General features: G+C 38.2%; 1 protein-coding gene across 2 annotated transcripts in view; it reads left to right on the top strand.

Moving 5' to 3' along the window:
- wu:fj29h11 (uncharacterized) overlaps nucleotides 1–22,086 on the top strand; it is a 106,338-nt gene that overhangs the window by 48,310 nt on the left and 35,942 nt on the right. For both annotated transcript variants that reach the window (XM_061908776.1, XM_061908775.1), the window contains exons 20-31: nucleotides 214–391; nucleotides 6,570–6,747; nucleotides 6,835–6,961; nucleotides 7,063–7,179; nucleotides 7,310–7,460; nucleotides 9,916–10,028; nucleotides 10,189–10,339; nucleotides 10,657–10,905; nucleotides 12,345–12,557; nucleotides 18,771–18,952; nucleotides 19,134–19,317; nucleotides 21,334–21,476. In XM_061908776.1, coding sequence (XP_061764760.1) covers nucleotides 214–391; nucleotides 6,570–6,747; nucleotides 6,835–6,961; nucleotides 7,063–7,179; nucleotides 7,310–7,460; nucleotides 9,916–10,028; nucleotides 10,189–10,339; nucleotides 10,657–10,905; nucleotides 12,345–12,557; nucleotides 18,771–18,952; nucleotides 19,134–19,317; nucleotides 21,334–21,476 — 1,986 coding nt within the window. The remainder of the gene's footprint in view (nucleotides 1–213; nucleotides 392–6,569; nucleotides 6,748–6,834; nucleotides 6,962–7,062; nucleotides 7,180–7,309; nucleotides 7,461–9,915; nucleotides 10,029–10,188; nucleotides 10,340–10,656; nucleotides 10,906–12,344; nucleotides 12,558–18,770; nucleotides 18,953–19,133; nucleotides 19,318–21,333; nucleotides 21,477–22,086) is intronic.

Raw genomic sequence — 22,086 nt, 5'->3', positions numbered from 1 at the left:
AAGTAAAAAAAACAAAACCTTATTTTTAAGGTGTGGCGGTAATAAAAATGCTGTGGCGGCGTGTCACATTCAATTACATTAAGGGGTACCACCCTGAGCGTAATACAAGTAAGCAGAGGACCTGCTTTTGTACCGTACTGTAGTTTATACAATGTTTTATAGTTTAAATGCTGTATTTCCAACCATAACTCATTCTAACTTCTCATTTTTCAGAATGCTGATGACAACTCCTACGCATCAGACAATGATGCTCTTCCAGCTCTGGCTTTTGTGGTTGACCGGGATTGCATCACCGTTCTCAACAATGAGACCGGCTTCCAGGAGGCAAACATCAGAGCCATCTGTGACGTGGGTCGTAGCACCAAGGGGAAACATAAATACGGCTACATAGGTAAGTACGAGGGGTGTGCATTTCGATATGAATCTCGATACATGGGTTACGATATGATTCACAAACAATACTTTACATTACGATTCGATGCAATATGATTAGATGCAGATGTAAGCTTTGCATGGTGAAAATACAATTAAATCCATTATATATCATGTCAGAACAATGTTGTGTATTTTTTTTAAATAAACACATACAAAACAGTTGTTCATGCATTATAAGCAAATATAACTGTCAACTTCAAGGCATTGCAATCCATAAACTTAACCTGCTTAGTGGCCTTGTGGTTAGTGTCCGCCCTGCGATCGGTAGGTTGTGAGTTCAAACCGAGTCATACCTAAGACTATAAAAATGGGACCCATTACTTCCCTGCTTGACACTCAGCATCAAGGGTTGGAATTGGAGGTTAAATCACCAAAAATTATTCCCGGGTGCAGCCACCGCTGCTGCTCACTGCTCTCCTCACTTCTCAGGGGATAATCAAGGGGGATGGGTCAAATGCAGAGAAAACATTTTCCACACCTAGTGTGTTTGTGAGAAATATGGGTACATTAACTTCAACTTTAAAACAAAAATGTGTGAATAAAAAAATGCTAATTATGATTAGAACTGTAAATTAATGTTCTTCTTTTGATTCTAAGTTTAGTTGTATTTTTATCTGTTATATATTGTTAAATGTTAGAGTATCAAATTTTATCGAACCGTTTGTTAACGTGGCATTGAAAGTGAATGGCATGAAAATGTAATAAATCAGAAACTGGGATAAGTCTGTCAAAAGCTGCTGAAACGCCACAAACACTAGCACAACTATACAAGGATCAACTTAACCCCCCTAAAGGAGTGTTATGTGGGTAAAGTGACGTCAATTGCGGAAAGCAAAATGAGATGTTTACTAGTGAAATCATTCTACTGCTAATATCTCTGTGGTAGTAGTGTACTCACAGCAGTAAAAAAACTATGGAAAAATATATATATATCTTATATTATTTTTATGATTTATTCCTATAATTTCAAGTCAGATTCTCATGCTTAATTTTTTTTCCAAGTTTATACAGCGAGTGACATTAAAAACTATTGAGGTTGTCTGTCTAGTGTTTACACTCAGTACATGGTGGGGTGAGAAAGGCAAAGAAGATTTGCGAATATCATCGTGTCATGCTTAAATAAAAGCTAGTCTTTGTTTATTTGCAATATGTTTTCAAAAAAGTACAAACAGGTAACATGTATACATACCAGATACAAAATGAGCTAAGCAAATTTGAATGTTATCCACAATATTTACATCCAAATTCTGTTTGAGGCTTGCAAAACATAATCACTGTCTTTCATTTTAGACAATTGCTGTCTGCACTTTGTGTTTTTCACAACTTAGTGTAGATACAGTCGTAGTACTGTAGATGTTTTTATCTGTTCCATTCTGACTTCGGCAAAAACACTGCAAAAGTTAACTGGTTAGGTCTAGCAGAAACACTAAGAGTCCCTCTCACAGACAATATATTGTTGTGCTTTCCTCTACCATTGCTAATGTTCTGATGGTTATGGAAAATCTAAAAAATGGCTGTTATGATGTTTGCTAAAATTTATTTCAAGTAGTTTACGATAGAGAGGCTTCTGCTGTATTTAGTTAGTTTAACCATTTAGTTTTTTCCTATGTGAAAGAGAGGTGAATCAATTAATACACTTACAATTCATTCTGGCCCTCTGATTTTCCTTTGTCTTTGTTCGTTTTTGTTCATATGGATGTGAAATGGTCTTAAACAGGGGTCTCAAACATGCGGCCCGCGAGACGTTGTTTTGCGGCCCGCGCTTTGATATGACATTTTAATGTATGTGTGGCCTGCAAGTTTATTATGAACAGAACTTGACAGCGGCATACTACTCAACATTCTCGATTTTCACGGGAATCCCCATAGAATCAAGGCCGATTTTTACACAATCATCACTATTCATGGAGTGCTGTAACGGCACTGTTCTTAACACCCTCTGAATTCTGTACAGACATTGTGCAAGCCAAATTGATTGTCACCTTAGGCTGAGCAGTAGACATGTGTGATGTTGCAAGACATATTTGGTCAACAGCTACACAAGTCACACTGAGGGTGGCCGTAAAAAAACTTTAACTCTGTTACAAAAATGTGCCACACTGTGAACCCACTCCAAACAAGAATGACAAACACATTTCAGGAGAACATCCGCACTGTAATACAAAATAAACTCAACAGAACAAATACCCAGAATCCCATGCAGCCCTGACTCTTCTGGGCTACAATACACGCACCCACGCTACCACCACCCCTCCATGCCCCCACCCTCCCTACTTGCGTCTTGAGGTGGTGTATGTAGCCCAGGAGAGTGGGGCCGCAAGGTGTTCTGGGTATTTGTTCTCGTGTGTTTAAGTTGTGTTAGGGTGCAGAAATTCTCCCAAAATGTGTTGGTCATTCTTGTTTGATGTCGGTTCACAGTGTGGCGCATATTTGTAACATGCCACCCTCAGTGTGGCCAGTATGGCTGTTTACCCAGTACGTTTTGCAGCCACACATGTTGTACTGCACAAGTCTCACGCAACATGTTATGGAGCCTGCACATTGGTTGTGAGACATAAAAGCGTGCATGATGACATGTAGTGGAGCAGTAGTCCTCTACAAGTGGGTGAGCCAACCCCCCGGAAGTGCTTGAAGGAATGCCAAGGGACAAGTGAGATTTATTTAAAACCTTTTAAAAAATAGCAGCAATACATAAATCCGTTAAAATTATTATTATTGAATAATACTCAATGAAATATGAATGTAAGTTCATAAACTGGAAAAAATAATACAACAATCCAACATTCAGTGTTGACAGCTGGACTTTTTATGGACATGTTCCATAAATATTGATGTTAAAGATTTCTTTTTTTGTGAAGAAATGTTTAGAATTAAGTTCATGAGTCCAGATGGATCTCTATTACAATCCCCAAAGAAGGCACTTTAAGTTGATGATTACTTTCTATGTGTCGAAATCTTTATTGATAATTGAATCACTTCTTCACTTGTTTATTTTTCAACAAGTTTTTTAGTTATTTTTATATCTTTTTTTCCAAATAGTTCAAGAAAGACCATTACAAATGAGCAATATTTTGCACTGTTATACAATTTAATAAATCAGAAACTGATGACATAGTGCTGTATTTTACTTCTTTATCTCTTTTTTTCAACCAAAATGCTTTGCTCTGATTAGGGGGTACTTGAATTAAAAAAATGTTCACATGGGGTACATCACTGAAAAAAGGTTGAGAACCACTGTTGTAGAGGACGTTAAAGGCAGTGCAGTCACGGCAGCCCTTAATAATGTCGGCCGGGTGAAATTTGGGAAAAATTTGGGAGAATGGTTGCACCGGTAGATTGTCGGAAGGTGCACTGAAATTCAGGAGTCTCCCGGAAAAATCGTGAGGGGATGGCAAGTATGTTGCTAGGGCGGGGAAGCCATTCATAGAAGGTGAATTCATTAAAAAGTGCATTGTTAGATTTTTTAAGAAATCTTTTCTTGCGGCCCGGCCTCCCCCAGTTTCTGCATCCAGTGGCCCCCAGGTAAATTGAGTTTGAGACCCCTGGTCTTAAATTATATTCATTATGTTTTTTAAAAAGTCTTAAATTTGACTAGTTGAAACCAGCATAGACCCTGGGTAGCTTTAACCACGATGCTGGCTTGTTGTAACAAGGGATGAAAACATACAGTAAACAAACAATTGAAAATGGGCCTTATGTGGCTGTGCAGTTTATTCTTTCTACATTGATAAAAGTAAAAAAATATTTACAGCTATTTTAGCAAACTAAACTGGAACTTGATTGTTTTGAGAAGCGATAAAAAAATACAACAAACAAATAATTAAAACTGCGTGCAAGCTCGCAAATGCATAAACCTTATGAGTTGACATTTTGACATTGTTCAGCACGAGTATCCAACATTGTTACACCATTTATAAGTCATAAAACACTAAATTCATTTATAGAGTCCCCTTTAAAATTACTGAATAAACAGCATTGTGCTTGTTGATGTCCTTCACGTTCAGCTGAAAATGCGGTCTGCCACAAGCTTTGATCCAAAAAAGACATTTCTCATAGTTCGTTTTCGGTTTTGGAAATGTGATGAGTCTTGGTCCTTTCAATCCCTCCGGTATCATATATCCGCATTACAAGTGCCCCATGCACACCTTACAGGGCTGTACAGTATTTGCGACTAAAAATAGGTTGTCCAAGTATTGAAAAAAAAAAAAAGCAAATGTGCGACTACAGATTTGAACCCTTTAATTGGCATTTTACTCCTAAAATAAATCCATCCAAATTTGATCAAACTAGAGTACAATATTTGCCCATTTGTATAGCATGTTTGAATTAAACTTCAACCATAACCATAATCAAATGGACAAGTGATTGATGCAGATGTGTCACTATGCTGTGCGCTGACTCTGGGAGCTGTGTGTATCCCTCCCTCCTGTGCCATGCAGAGAGGGGAGCGGTGCTGGATCCTCTAGCTCACACACTCAGTCTTCCAACACGGAAGCAACAAAGTCTTAGTTGGAGGAACTGGTCAGTAAAAAAACAATGTACCGGTACACAAACTGCACTGTCGGAGGGAATATTGAACAACAAATCAATGATTCTAGTGACAAACTTGCCATTCAAACAATACATTGTTTGTTGACAAGAACATACAGCCGTGGAAGCACATTAAATCAATTTATTAAGCAGAGGTAAAACAAACCAGTGAAAGATTCAAAATAGTTGTCGTTAGAGCCGAAAAACTTCCGCTGTTATCCTGCTAAGCTAACAATAACAGCTTAAGCTAAAATGCCTCTGATGGTGCGTTCCATTTCTACTGGGAAGCGCAAAAAAACTTTCTTGGATATGGTCATCTTGATTTCTGCCCTTGTAGCTGGAACGCTCACAACTCGGCTGTGACATCCTTCCCAGCTACGACTTCCAACTTCCGAGGTAAATGGAATGCAGCATTAGACTGAGCGTGGATTTGCTGATGTTGCTCGGCAACAGGCACCGCCTTTTAAAAGCACACACAGACACACACTGCCCTTATATAAAACTTTTCTCAACTGCAATATGCCAGATAGTTTGTTTTTTTAAGTAACTCATTAATTGCTGTCCCTAGTAATTAAGCACATTTATTAAAGAGTAATTTTGTTAGTATTTCAATTAGTTTTTTGGTAAAGTAATGAGTAACTATAATTATATTTCAAAAGCAATTTTCAGAACACAGCCAGTTACACAGCATCATGATGCAGTTTGCAGATTGGTTTTCCTGGGTAAAATCTTTGTGTGTATGTTCTATAATACCGTAATGTTTTCCTATGAAAACACCATTGTTTAAAAGTCAATTATTTTCATGTTGCTGCTGTTTAAAAATGTCATCTTGAACCAGGGCACTTAATTTCACATTTTGTTTTTTTGTAGTTTTTTTTAGCTGCATGTTTTTGATTGGAGATTATATTTGACTTTTCTTCTATTATTTTCAAGGCTTTTTTTTGTAATCTCAAAATACCTTTTAAATCAGCATCCTATTATGCAAAATCTATTTTTCTGACTTGTTGTTACCCGTTTGTGTGTATTTGGGATCCCCATCAGTTCAGAAAATTTCAAAACAAGGCATGGTGGTGATTTTTAGATTCAACGGATAATTCCATTTATGGGTTAGTTCATAGGCCCAATTATATTGGGATACAAGTTTGCCCTATACTTGTGTTGGCGGCTGCGCTAGGACAGTTTAGGGATGTTTTGTGTTTGAGCGTAAAAGTAGGCCTTATGATGGCAATGTATGAGTGCACATCTGTACCTTGTTTGAGTATTAATAATGAATTTGTGATAGTTAAGACATTTCATATTGCTCCTAATTTTTTTCTGTGCTACTAATTTTTTTTCATTTAGTAGCACTGATGCTACTAATGAAAAAGCCTCTGTACCGCTCTGACTAAGAAACATTTTTTTCCGGAATAAATGGCCATTCTACTGATTTTTAGTGTTTGTCTCAATGCTCACGCCAAAGTGTTTGTGGGACAGTATACCAAGTTAGTTGTAGTAGGAGGGCACTTGAATTCCTTCCACTCTGATTGGCTGAAATACACTGATTGACAAGCCAGAAGCATTTATCATATGACTTATTTATGAGACTGTCTATTTGATCTCTGTAGGACAAAAAGGCATTGGTTTCAAGTCAGTATTCAAGGTCACAGACCGTCCAGAGATTCACTCCAATGGTTTCCACTTATTTTTTGACAAGACCTGCGGGCCCATAGGATACATTCTTCCGCATTGGACCAATGATGAGAGGCCTTTGGACACACTGTTAAATGACAAATTTCAACAAAGGTTTGAATTGAATAAATGCAATTCAATGCAGTTTTGTTACAGCCTTTTGCACAGTTGATAAAATCTACACATTTTTTCTCTTACCAGCTGGAACACTAAGATCTGCCTTCCTCTGCGCTCCGAAAGCCATCAAACTCGAAACTTGTTCCATGACGTTCACCCTTCCCTGCTGCTGTTTCTACACCGCCTGCGCTCAATCACTATCTACAACAAGGTAGCTCCGAAATTGTCACATTTTGAAATCCTTTAATGTGCAAATGAACAAGCAATCATTGAGAATATTTATACTGTCTACATCTCTCTGACATCTTACAGGCAGAGAACCACCTTGTAACAATGACCCGTAAAGACCTAACTCATAATGTGCTCGAGGTGGAGCACTCAAATTGCACTGACCGCTGGCTAGTGGTCAAAACCACACTGAAGCCCAAGGTGGTGATGCACACACTTCTCACACATGCTACTCAGTTTTTCTGTGCACAGACATCCTCTGTTTTAAAAAGCAGAACAAAAGCACGCGCAGACACTCGTACATTTCTTGAAGCATTTTTTTTCTCTGCAGATCAAAGAGAATGTTGAATCGACGGAGCTTGCTCTCGCCTTCCAACTTGCGACCAATAATTTAGGAAGTGACATCATAGGCCAGCCACAAAAACAGCCTGTGTTCGCCTACCTGCCTCTTCGCAGCTTTGGCTTCCGTTTCATCGTTCAAGGTTTGATTTTGTTGATTTGGGACGATATGAATAATTATGTATCAATTGATTGTGTGATGTGTAAGAAGTATCACAGCTGCAGATATTTACAAACAAACTCTTCTTGCTAAGCACCACATTTTGGAACTAGCTGGTAAATGTACAATGTACATCCACTCCCTAGGAACTGCATTTACGGTACTTAGCTCGTAGGATGTGTCCCTCAAAACTAGGTGGCAAAAAAATTTAAAGCTTTTTCAAATTCACGAGTACAATTTAAATATATATTAGCATAAGGAGGGTGTGTGTGGTTGTATAAAATAACAAAAGAAGAGCTTAGACCCATCACCATATTCTTCTTCTCTTAAAGCAACACTAAGTAACTTTTCAACCTTCATAAAATATGTTCATAAAAGTGTCATTCAACTGGTTGAATGACATCTCTGTAATGGCCTAAGGGGGTCTGTGTCGCTCTCACTGGCACTAATCAAATTTGTTGATGCGAACTAAATAAGAAGAAGAATATTTATGTGCAATTACAGCTACAAAACAACCAAATAAAAAAAAAAGTTTTTTTTGAGGAGACAAAAAAGAAAAAGGGAGGCTACCTGGATAAAAGAACAGTCAAGCGTCAAAATTTCACTCGCTGGCGTGAGCTCAAAGATGAGGAGGGATTTTTGGCTGATGCTGCTGTGGCTCCGTTCCTGTTAAACCCGAATTTTCGATGCTCAGAGCAAAATGATAATGTTAACGTTAGCTATCGAACCTCTGTATGGTAGCAATAAATAGCCACCAGCTTGATAGTTTGCAGTTCTCGATCAGCCACGCAACAAACTCAAAAGTACTGTGTAAAAAAAAAAACAATGCTATGACTGCAAAACGCAAATATAAAATTTTAGTAAAATAATTAGTTTCTTTCTGTGGAAAGATCAGTGACACTGAATCATTACGGTATTATCGTGCCAGTTTGATGCTATATGCTCTAGTCCTCATGGGAAACGTGGTCTTCCTTCTGGCAAAACATTATCACTTTGGTCTACCGGCACCGCCAATATCAACCAAAACTGAAAGTTTTTAAGTGGGGTTTTAAAGTGGGGGTGAGCACTCATGATTGTGGCCTGGGTTGTGCTAAGAAGACAAAAGTCCAATTTTGAATCAAAATCAAATCAACACAATTAGAGCAGGGATTTATACAGTAATTGACAAGAGCTTTTTCTTTTTTACTAAGGCTGCAACTAAATACTATTTCAGTATTCGCAACTAGTCATGTCTAATTGAGTAAGCATTATGGATTTTGCGAAACAATTTGCTTTAATTAAATTAAATCAATGCAATCTTTTTTTTGCAAACCGTAATACTTTTCCGAGGGGCCCCCATATTTGGCCTGCCGAATAATTTTTTCAAGCCCACACAATTACTGGTGGTATGTCCACAAGGCTAACTAGTTGCCATCTATCCATGTTATCCATGTTAAAAGTCAGACCTTTGTGTGCGTCATTTGATCAGTTGACAGAACTGTTGTCTCATCTTTCTACCACTCTTTCTGCAAACAAATAGCAGTTCATGCTTAGATTGATTGATAACAAACTTTTTTTCCCGAATGTAGTAAGGTGGTGTGATGTTTCATTCGCCGCTTGACTTTTCCTTTCAAAGCAGGTATATTTCTTTGCCAAAAGCGCTTACAAATAGATGGGAAATGTCATCACACAACCTAAAAAAATAGTTGTCATAAATCTGGTTTTACTCGATTGGCAATAATGATTCAAAACATGTAGGCAGTTTAATGTCTTTATTTTTGCCGCAATTTCAAAAACTGTGTCTTCAGCTGCGTCATTATGCTCTCACACCAATTGGGCTGTCTCTGCAACCAGCGGGGACATTGTGTAACGAAGCAAAACATTTGGGCCATGAACGTGTCATTTGAAAAAGTTGAGAACATTTAAGGGAACGATACAGATAATAGCACAAATTTATCAATGCATTAATTAACTTTTCCACCAGTTCAGTGTGGTCATTGTCATTAGTCAAAGAAGCAATATAGTCAGCTTCACAGTTGGAATAAAAGGCTCACAGAGCTGCAAGGCATTAGTTATATATCGTTTTGATTTACTTTGATTAATATTTTCCAAATAGTTAGTTACATCACAGTGACAGAGAAGGAAACGGTTTTTATCTACATTGCCCCAAAGTCCTGTTCCGCTAGCCCCCACTTTGCTGGATAGTGAAAAAACTTCTATAATGCATTGTAGATTTTGCAATATCAAACATTATGGTCAGTTAAACTTTGCCTCTGTGCACATTTTTTTGTTAAACTTGTACTTGTGGGAACACATCATCATTTCCAACCTTTTGAATAAAAATTTCACATTTTAGTTTTAGCAGAGCCTGTTTCTTCGCATCCGGCGCCGGTGTGAGTGACACATGAGAGAGCCAATCGTGGAATCTAAGTAAACACATGTATTATTCTTTCATCCAGCTGATTTTGACATCCCTTCTTCTCGAGAGGATGTTGACAGGGACAGCTCATGGAACCAGTGGCTCCGATCTGAGATACCACAACTTTTCCTTCAGGCCATGCAAGTCTTCATTGTAAGGGAGCATCCGCAAAATTTTCAAAGCATTTTTTGTTGAACTTACCGTCTATAAGATCACATGATATGAACATCTTATGTAGACCCATGTCAAAAAGCTTGTCTGAACTACATGGCAAATAAAACTGATTCTGATTCTCATTGAATTCTCCTTCCAGGATCACCCAGAGTTCACAGGACTTATGGGTCTCTGCCAGTTCCTGCAGTTTATCCCCCTACCTGATGAGTTGTTGGATTTCTTTAAACCTGTTGCCAGTCAGATTATCCAGTTGCTTAAGGGCAAAGCGTTCCTGCCTACACTGACCTCAGGTATTATCCACACCTGATTGAGCCTACATAGACCTAGAGTGTAAAATCAATTTATGTCACAATGTTTTGTGGTTACAAACAAGCCACCATACATTTATTAGAAATTTAATTTTGGTCTGTAAATATTAGACATGCTTAAAAAGTTACAGAATGCGCAGCAGAAAAATACATTACATTTGTCACGCGCAGCTACACATCGCTTATTGATTAACTTATCAATGTCTCCCAAGCTTAAGGCAGGCTCTAGTGGCAGATGCATTTTCAGTTATGGGTCTAAATATAAACACAATCCAATCACTGACTTCCTTGCGTTCCAGGTGGTCAGGTTGTGTTTAAGCTTCCATCCCAAGTTGCGGTCTGTAAAGATCCTGTGATACGCAACGTGATTAGCCAGGAGGAACTGGAAAAGCATCTGTCGCTGTCATATCTACATCCCAGTCTAAGACCTGCTCCCCCTACCTCCCTTCTTGCCCACCTGGGGGTTCGAAACCTGAGAGGCTCTGATGTTACCATGGTAACCACAGCGATGGCCAAGGAGCTGATGAGAGAACACTGTATCCACACTGGTGAGTGGATGGGGCACTTGTGTTAGGAGCCATGAACAACTTTTTTACTTCCCATACAATTCCAATCTAGCAGTCGTCAGTATTGGCCGATACCAATATCAATCCGATTCGAAATCAGCACAAATCATACATACAGTACTTGTGGGTTCGCCAACCCGTCGATCATGATTGACCAGTCGATCTTTGGGATCCTCGCTGTCGAGAATATTTGAAAAAAAACATTGTATTAATATGACATCAGTGACACCCGCACCGAGAGTGACTAACAAACCTGCCAAAAGGTATGCATTTTAATCCCTGAACACGCCCACATGCCTCACCCTCTTGAGACCGCGGCCCAACCTCCGGGCACCATAGCATGGCCGCACACTACACCCACTTGTTGAGCAATGTATCCAACATTTCTCGCATCCAACGTAAAACAACCCCCTCAGCCACAACCATGAACACTTGCCTGCGAGGAGAAGGTGTAACAAGCTAGTCTGTGAACGTTACGCTTAAGTACAGATTTTGTGTTGATTTATTGTGCATACAACATTAAACATTGAAGGACTACCCTGTTTATCCCCTCTTTATCACACAGGAAAAAAACACCAGGTGAACAGCTGATTTTACTACTTGTGGCGCTGATGTAAGACAACCATGACACCCGCGTCCCATATGTGACCATAGGATGAACAAATATACTACAGTACTAAGATTATAGTGGCCATGAACAGTTAGATACTACAGCAGGGCTGCTCAAAGTGCGGCACAGGAGCCATCTGTGGCCCTTTGTCTCTTTCGTCATTGGCCCTAGGGACATTACAAAAAAAAGAAGCATCAACAAAAATTCGGAAAACAGCAAGAAGCACAAAGAAAAAAAACCTTTTAAAATCAGCCAATAATAACAACACAAAACTTGCTGTAACTTGAATGTATTTTATTTACAAAAACTAATTATTGGTGGTTTTGAGATTTGATTGAGATAATACACATACAAGAGATATTAAAGTTAACTAATCACTTAATGCATAATAGGGATAATCGTAGTTAAGCACTTATTTTGTGTGATATGTGTGGAATATGTATCACACGAAATCGTTTGGATGTATACACCACCTGGGCTACATGGGCAGGTTCTCCTTGCCAACACTAACTTACAGTACATTTCCCGCATTTGCATTTTATCAATGATACAGCATGTATTTATTTGGTTTATTCAGGACAATGCACATTAATGAAATGTTTTCTTTACAGACTAAATGAGACAGATTTCAGCATAGTTGCTCATTTTAATTTGTAACCCCTATACCAGTTTATGATATTGTATTAAATAAAAATGTATAATGTAATAATTTCATATTTTCACTTAGAAATTGATAAAACCATCCATCCATCTATCAATGCAACAGAATAAACTGAAGGTTGAAACTAATATGTGATTAATTCTTCTTCAGATGCTGGCCTGCTTCAGTTGGCCAGACTTCTTGTTTGCAACTTTAGAGCTTTGGAGCACGGTTATGGAGAAGGAGATGACATTTTGCAGACTCTAAGGAGTCTACCCATATTTCCTCTGGCTGATGGACGTGTGGTGGCACTAGATCGGGACGGTATATTCTTTCCAAAAGAAGAAAGCCAAACCAAGAAAAAGAAAGCTGATGTCCAATCTGGTAATTATTGTCTTCATCATAACAAAGTTACAGGATTTCAAGGTCTGATGATATAGCCATGATACAATGCATGTTGTGATCATTTCCATCAAGGATGTTGCACAAAAGTGACCATTTACACTTTGCCAATTATTGGGTAATGTATGAAGTATGAAAGAAGATAAATTTAAGCAAAAGCCAGAGTAATCAAAATGTTGTAAATGTACCTCACTTAAATAGTTATCAGGAATTGTTAATAACTTCATATGTGTAACATGGTTGCCTTGTTTTACAACTAACTAATGTAGTAGTGTAGATATTATATCAAAAGCAGTTGGAGGATGTCGAGTGGGATACATTTTAGTCCTCTACAACTACGCCTTTTTATGTCTCTGCTTTGCAGCTGTGAAGTACGGTTTGCTGAGAGGGAAAAAAGTGCATTATCGTTCAAATGCTCAAAACAGAAAAAATTACCCAAAACCAAAAATAGAAACACTAGGATGTAAAAATGATTTGTTACAAATCAAAAACGATTTTAACTTAAGAATTATGAATACTTTGTTTGGCGAGCCTCTAGATCAATCTATATCTAGTAAGGCCGGTCTAATCTTGCGAGCCTTTTGGGGTGACGTCATAAGAGAGTAATGCTCATGTTTGCGACTGACAATGACAGAGAAACATGGCAGACAGCACCAAAAGAGTTTATTAACAATGCATCCCCAAATCTAAAATCTAAAGTGTAGTAAATGTTTGAACATTTAAAAAAAAAAAAAGTCAGTTGGATAAATGTATGGCCATTTGTAATGTTTGGAAAGCAGCGATACAGTAGCCGCAGCACGACTAATCTGAGCACCCATCTGTTGTGACGGTATGAAGACACTCAAGCAGGCGATGAGGGAGCTCGGGATGCCAACGCTACCAATTGGCAAGACAAGGACACAGATTTGAAAGACTACTAGCCCCAATGTAGCCACAACTCTTAGAGATGATCTCAGCATTTACTAGACTGTTCATTGTGCTAAAGATAAAGTTGGTTACTGTGCAGCTATAGCTAGGTCTTTGAAAAGTATTTGAGCTTCTACAATCAACTGATGTTTAGTTTACTTTGTGGCACTTAATTGTACCTTGCACTTGTGTGGTATAAAACCTCTACTTGATGCAGAGCTCGCTTTTCTCTGGATTTAACTGTTGCTACCTGAGAAAACAAGAGAAAAACAAAAAGGCTTTTCCAAAGGTTTTTTTTTTTTACATCTTCTTTTTGTAAAGTTTATGGATAGCAATGCACTAAAGTTGAAGTTGTGTAATATTTGTTTATAATTAATACACAAACTGCCTGTTCTGTCAGTGGCGTTGTTTTTAGCTGATACATGATGCATATTTATTTTTTTTCACCATGCAAAGATTCCAACCTCTTCGAATCGCATCAAATCGTATCGCATGGACTGGTAATATTTCAATATATATTGTTAATTAATTGTATCGTATCCCACGTATCTAGAGATTCATATCAGATTGCCATTTACGCTTGAAATGCACACCCCAATTAAACACTATTAAAGTAAATTAAAATGCAGAAATTACATTAACAGATTAACACAAAAACAAGTGAAAAAAGAAAATTCCGTCCAAATGTCAAAATGACGGCCAAACTCTCAAAACAAAATGGAAGCTAGCCGAACTACACGCCAGTGGTACTTAGCCCAAGAGATATCATGTGTAAAAATCAACGGGATGCCCAGTAACAGGTTGGCAGGACGAAAAGGTGCATTTTTCTTTGTGCCTTTGTTAAACACTTGGTTGAAAAATTCAATTGCTCTATGATACTGTAAAATATTATGTGTTAAAATTGAACTGCACTTTTTGGGAATTGTATCTATTATTCAAAATCCTTTTGTGAGATAAATACACCTATGCCATTCTTTTTTTATGCATTCTAACGAGTGTATAAAAATAAGATGACAATGGATATATATTGGAGTCGTTCTCTTCATCCTATAAAGCGCTATAAAAACATTCAAACATCTGAATCAAGGTTTTATATACATGCAGGATATATGTAATGTAGTAACAGGCACATTTATAATGACATAGTATTTACGTAGTTTGCCCATTTAAAGCATTGATTTCACAAAAACGCATCAAATTGTTCACTTTTTCTTTTAACAACTACTACTAATCATGACAGACTTTATCTTGACAGACTTTATGAAAGCTAACAAACATAATAAAATAATCCCTTACTTTACAATGTCTGCTCTTACTAGGATGCCAGCTGATGGGATGTTTATATATTGTCGTTTAGATGAAGAATTAATTATAATCCTCACAAAGTAAAAAATAAAAACCCGGTGCCGCAAACCAGCGTCTTTTTGTGCCTTTCATGCCATTTCAGGGTCTAACTTGAATGTCACAGATGACCAACTTCTCGGTTTATGGCCACAACCGTTTACTATACGGGTGAGAGGCATTATTTATAATCTGGAATTAACTTTTACCAACTCAGACGCAACCATGATGCTCAGTTTGTCAACAGTGCAGCTGCACAAATTAGTAAGTTCTCTGTGATCATGGCACCGCTAAAAGTCGTTTGTCTCGGTAAACGCTGAAAATAGCAATGTTGCTAATACTTGGTCAATATTCAGGTCACAAATTGTAAATGGAGTAAAGTTGGCGGTTTTTGGATGCATTTTTGAGAGGCAAAATGGATTATTCCCATTAGCACCATTGCTCGCCACCTAGATGGAGCAGTTTATTACATATTAAAATGCAAACAAATACATGTTCTTGTGTCTCATAAGGTTTGTGAATGAAAGCAAAAAGTGCAGTTCACCTTTAAGTCTTTAAAGACAGATACTACAGCCTCAAAACAGTACTAAAATTGCACGTTAAAAACTTCATGCATGCGCGTGGCTTCTCTACGTGCATTCTCATTTTACGCTAGGATGCCATCTTTTTTCTTGCCCACGAATTCTGTTTGCACTCACCATGTGTTTCTCTTTACACACAACGTTCCACTCTTTTGACATTTAGAGGTAGGCAGTGAATATACGACTCAGCAATTCCCCATCTTTCTATAGTCACATAAAAAAGCCTACGGTCTCCTCGTCATACCCTAACAGAGGGAACATGACGTGTGTCCCTTCTGAAGAACTAAAACACGAATGGGGACATCAGACTGGCGTGTGTATGCATTTTGCATATTCCTCTTGGCGAAATTACGTAAAAACACTTACAACAACATGGGTAGGAATAGCTCCCAGAATGCAGGTCAGTTTTCTATTTTCAATTTACTGAGATGTCTCTGCTGACAGTAAAATAGCATTTATTAGTTTTTACTTAAATTTTTTTTTAGAATAACTGCGACATTTTTCACTTTCCTCAAACAGAATAGATGGAGTAAAAACTGTGCACCATCATCATTGTGAAATTTTGAATTGAAAATCCTATTGCCTCCTTTTATGCATTTTGACTTTATGTTGTGTATTTCCTATGAGTTCCTAACTTAATAGAAGAGCAGGTTTGCCTTTTCAAATAAGAACATACAGTAGCAGTATCTTACAAAACAGGAAATATGCACATTTAGTTCACGTAAGTTCGGTTTCTAAGTTGATTTGATCCATTCCTTCAAAATATTTAAGAGTAACACTAATCAGCAGCTAATAATTCTATATCTGTGCAGTTACAGTAGATTTTCAGGTCAGTGAGTGCAGTGAAATGTAGTGTACTGTGCCATGCTGATATCTTGGGCTTTGAGAGGAAGTCAAGTGTACAAAGTTGTGTGTGATAAGAGTTAGACCACAGAGTGAATCACTGTAAACTTTTAAAATATTCAGCAGGACAGAGACTGAGTGCAGTCTTGAAATGTAGGCCACCAACGGTTGTTGTGTAATGTCCCCATAATGTCTTTAAAGCATACCTGATCAAATTTCCAATAAGTTTCCACATCAAGTTTATGTCATAAACTAGGGAAGGGGAATTTATTTTTGTTTGCTGCATTTTTTTTGTTTTTTATTTTGTTTCTGCAGTGTGCCAGTGGCTAATCACAAATATGTTGTTACAAGCCGCAGAGGGCTCTCTATTCAATCATGATTCTGTTTGGTTTGTTAGCGTCTCGTCGTGGGTGAGGGACGGGGATTGAGTGGGGAGAAAGAATGTTGTTATGGATGGAGATAGTTGATGCGTTGCTACAGTCAGCCTTCGCGCTGTTGGCAGGTCTCCCGTCCAAAGGCAAAACCCAGTAACTCAATTTTGGTCAAAACTGAGCTGATGATAATTTTGGACTTCCTAGGTGATATGCTTTACATTAGTGTATGCGATATTGTAATTTGTTCCGTAAATAAGCTGTTACGCGCATGGCAGAACCTAGCAACTACCACATAACCACGTAGATACAACAGAAAAACCTAGTATCTCAAGGGACCAATCGGAGCTTCTTTGTTTCTTATTGTCTTTAATGAGACATTTGCACGAATGGGGGCCGACGGTCAACCTGATTATGTGATATCATGGCACGAGGGGATATTTGGAAGATTGGCCCAGGACGTTGCAAGCACCTTCATTAAATGTATTGTTCTTGATTCTTCCCCTTGCATACTCTTTTGGGCAGATAACTGTGGAGGTCAAAATAAAAACTGGACGCTGTACACGGCTCTTGCCCAATGTGCAAACGCAGAATGGGGCCCACCCGAGATTGTGATAAAATATCTGGAGAAAGGGCACATCATGAGAGCAGATTCAATCCATGGCTCAATCGACAAGAAAATGAAAGCTCAAGAAAACATCTATACGTTTGATGACTTTGTAGATCTTTGTAAGACAGCATCAAGATAGATTGGTTTTCCTTTGTTTTCTCAAAATCAGCTTGAAGTGAGTTACTAGGTATTTTGCCTTTGGACGGGAGAGGTCTGTTGGTCATAATAATAAATGTATTTTACTTAATATTTTCGGTATCCACCAGGAAACATCATAAAGATCGACTGGTCGGCGACATCTACCATGCATGGTAATGTCAGAATAAAAGCATGCAAGTGAAATAACACGGCTGCACCAGAGTCCCGTGAGTAAAATTACTAGCAGATAGAAAGTACCACTGATAGTCACACTCACAGTAGGTGAAATTACCATCTGCATTCGACCCATCCTTTTGTTCCACCACCTGAGAGGTGAGGGGAGCAGTGAGTAGCAGCGGTGGCCATGCTCAGGAATCGTTTTGATGATTTAACCCCCAATTCCAACCCTTTAAGCTGAGTGCCAAGCAGGGAGGTTTTGGGTCCCATTTTTCTAGTCTTTGTTATAACTTGGCCGGGGTTTGAACTTACGACCTACCGATCTCAGGGCGGACACTCTAACCACAAGGCCACTAAGAACATGTAACAGGCCCCGGATGTGAGGCTTGTAGGCAGATTAGGTGTGGTCTTGGATAGGACACAGAAATAATAAGGTGGACAGGAGGTACTGTTTCCTTCTGTTGCTTATGTTTAATTTTCACCGTGAACAGAATGTCTACATTACTAACTAACTTACTGAGTTGGGAATGTTCCATTATTATTATTGTTGGCTTTCTCGTGGGCTGGACTCCCACATTATCTGTTAATTTATAATAACTGTACCCACTCTACATCCATTGTAGCCCATCACCCTGGAAGAGCTAAGTAAATCCAGATCCCTTCTCGAGGTGTCTTCTTTTTCCCCAGTTGGGGTCTTTTGAGTTTTTCCTTGCCCGTATGTGGGTTTATATAGGGGATGTTGTGAATTTTTAAAGCCCTTTGATTTTAATTGATTGATGAATAATATATTAGTACTAGATTTGTATCAATTGCCTGGTTCAGATAATATTTATTACAAAATATGTCAAAGGTAACTGCTTTTTAAAACAAAATGGAAAAATGACTGTTAGACACATTTAAGGGACAACAAGGACGGACGAAGCAGTGAGCGTCGGTCCTTGCTACTACTGCTTTATTTAAGTGTGTTGCACACAAAATTGTGGGGAAAGGATTTGAGAAGCCATCTCCATTTCATGCAAGATTTTTAATACTGCACAGGGAGGGAAGTTGTTGATAACATCTGAAGATTCCACGACTCCACGCTTACTTCATTTATATGTGGAAGACGTAAATGGTCCTTTATATTACATACTGAATTCAATTGAGTTAGAATAGTAGATTTGTTGGGTTTTAAAAGAAATGACTCTGCCCTAATCTTTTTCTCCAAAATGATCTTTTCAACATTCAGGATATTTGTTCAACCTTTACAAAGATATAAACGTCATTCATCCGTCTCTTCTGAGCTGTGTGGAACCTTTAGAAAGTCATCAGGTGCGGGAGCTGCTCCGAAGCCTGGGAGTTCATCAGTTTGAACCAAAAGAGTTGCTTAAGCAGCACATCTACCCAACACTACAAAACGAAAAATGGAAGGTACATACTGGATATTGTATGCTGCATCAGCTGTGCGTCACCTGTTCTTATCTGCTATATGTGATCAAAGAATAACACAGCAAAATAAGTTTTTCTCTCCTTGGCAAAATGTACTGTCATAAACTCATTATCAGACCCTGTTCCTTTCTCTCACTCTGTTATTTTTCTCCTGTGATCACAGTCAAAGCCAGAAGCTGTGGTTGTCAGTTACTTGGTTTTCATCAAGCAGCACTGCACCTCCAGCCAGGAGTACTCTGACATTGCAATACCCGTCCTTACCAACAAGGGTCTGCGGTGCCCGAGACAAGACCGGGTACACTTCTCTGAAGCGTATGGCAACAAAGACCTAACAAAGACATTGCCCGGTACACTCAGTCTTAATCTGCTGTTGCATCGTTACCAATGCCAGTACGTTGAAATATTTAAAGTACTATAATATATTACAAGACACCAGTCAAATGGAAAACACATTTTCCAGTTCAATAATCAGAAAGTGAATTTTTGGGATTTAGTGAAAAATTGTCGGCGGCGTGGCTCAAATGCTCGAGTGGCCGTGCCAGCACCATGAGGGTTCCTTTTTCGAATTCAGCTTTCGCCATCCTATTTACGGCTGTTGTGTCCTTGGGCAAGACACCAGTGGCCTCATGTACAAAGCTTGTGTACGCACAAAAACCTGCCGTATGACCTTTTTCATGGCAAAGTTGAGATGCATTAAAACTGACATTGACATGGAAATGTGCGCTGCCTCACGGCAACTTCATGGTGTCGTACGCACATTTCTGCAGGCTGTGGATACTTAAGCTACACACAGAGATGATGCTGGGTAACAGTTAATGGGGTCGGGGAATGGCTTTGCCAAACCACGCACACTTCTGCCTTTGAGTTTAAGTAGATTGCGATGTGACAATGAAATGTGCTTGGATTTGTGCGCACAAACACTTTCATACATCTGAAATTTTACTGATGTATGCTATTTTCTGGGTTTGATCGTACACCTGTTAACAGTAGGAAATCCACGTGACTCTCAGTACATGACGTCTATTGGGTCATGGTTAATGCCTTGCATGGCAGCTTCTGCCATCAGTATTTGAATATGTGTGTGTGGATGTAAACGTAAAATGTAAAGGGCTTTGGGTATGATACAGGTATAGTGAAGCGCTATAGAAATACAAACCAACTAGCATTGTACCATTATACCAGTTATCATTATAATATACACAGGTGACAATTTAGTAACTTTTTAACAACCTGAGGTCCTGAGTATTCGCATTGCAGATGTGCTTTTGGTGATGATTTCTTAAATTTTTGCCACACTTCATACAAATTAAAATCAACGCATCACAGTACCCATAGGTAATAATTGTATAATAATTACATTAACATTATATTTTTCTCTCATGTTTGTGGTTGAATTTTAGGGGTTATTCACGGTGTATTCGCTGACGTCTAACAACCAACTAGGCTTGCTACCTATCATTTATCAGCTTGTGGAATGAGCGACAACATTAATGGACTTTTCTTTTGACTCGTGTTTATTATGCAGAGAAATGTACTTTTAAGTGAGCGAATGTGCTTTGTTTGATAGATTCTTACTGTCTTTCTATTTATTTTTATCCATGCCCCTTGTCAAATTTTGTTCTTGTCGGACCAAAAATTAAGAATGGCAGAAAAACTATTTTAAGACTGTTTTTAAAGCAGAATAAAGCAATGAGAAGTCTGATGATAATGATAACAAAAAACAGTGTGATTTCCTTAAAACAAAAGCACGCGCAAGAAAAAGTGTCCCAGAGAAACCTGATTCACATTTTCTTGGCAGCTTTAGTAACCTAACCTATTAATTGGTACCACTTATGGTAGGTACGCTGCTATTATGTTTTTTAATCTGAGAAAATTATTTTTTGCACCATCATGTGTGCTGTGTATTCTTTATTATTTCCTTAACCTTCCCCACCTGTACAAAAAAAGGGTCACAAATCGCAAAGCATGTTCTTTTAATGCTTAAAGAACTTACAGTAACTGGCTTGTGGTATTGCGCGATATGCTGACATCTTGTGCCACATGACAGCAGTTCATGGATATATGAAATAAGCGTTACAAAAATAGCCACACAAAATAAAAGACAAGGAATAAAATGTCTAGTGTTAATCCCCTTTTGTTCGCTGAGTTACCGTGTACAAGATGTCCCCTGTGATGTCATGCACGACAGCTTTAGTGCTATATAATGCATACACTTACAATACATGTTGGTCCTTTTATTCCAATTATTACAACCTTAGTACATTAAAATGTTGAGTGCAATGAAGCATCAGATTTTATTAATTTTTTATCCTAATTTTTGTTTTGTGATAACATTATTATCTACTCTTCCACCGATCAAACAGGCTGTGAGTGGGTTCTGCTGAGCCCTTGCTATCAGCAGGCAGACAATGATATCACAGGATGGAAGCAACTATTCAGCAGAATGGGCGTCAGCGATGGCCTCATCATTCGAAAAGAGAGACAGACGCTCACTCCCAAAGAACTGGTGAGAACAACATTGCAGAACTTTCAAATCATCATCAACACTGACACTCAAATCATTCTCCAGATACTGCAGCATTTTGCTCACAAACAAACCAGACTGATATTATATTCCAGAATTTGCAGTTTTTATTTATATTAGAAATTAAATGTCAACACGCTATTTTTTTACATTGTATTTTTTGTGAATAATATACACTAATATTTTTATTTTGTTTATTGCTTTATCCACTGTATTGAATTTGGGTATAGTAAAGCCATCCATAAGATCTGCACCCTTTATGTATTTACCCTTAATTAGCCAACTTTAATTTGACTTTTGTCAGGACTTTCAGGATTCTAAGTTGTTGAACTGTAATTACTTATGGTGTCATTATTTGTTTAGCATGGCCTTGGCAAACTACAAATTCCATGTGAGCCAATTCATCAACTCCCGATCATCAAAGTCGTTTTTTAATAAAAATAAGTCATTTTTAAGAAAAGTTGTTCTGTATATGTTAACATGTTTTTAGTATTGTCTACTGCCTCATAATTCTCAAGCAGCATGACAGGACATAACCACTGTCACACATACATATCATGGCCACACTGACTTCCTGTTCAGTGCAAAAAGC

Source organism: Nerophis ophidion, linkage group LG08 (genome assembly GCF_033978795.1).
Source record: "Nerophis ophidion isolate RoL-2023_Sa linkage group LG08, RoL_Noph_v1.0, whole genome shotgun sequence".
In the NCBI taxonomy this organism is placed as follows: domain Eukaryota; kingdom Metazoa; phylum Chordata; class Actinopteri; order Syngnathiformes; family Syngnathidae; genus Nerophis; species Nerophis ophidion.
The sequence above is the reverse complement of the archived record's forward strand: the minus strand, read 5'-3'. Positions and strand labels throughout refer to the sequence as shown.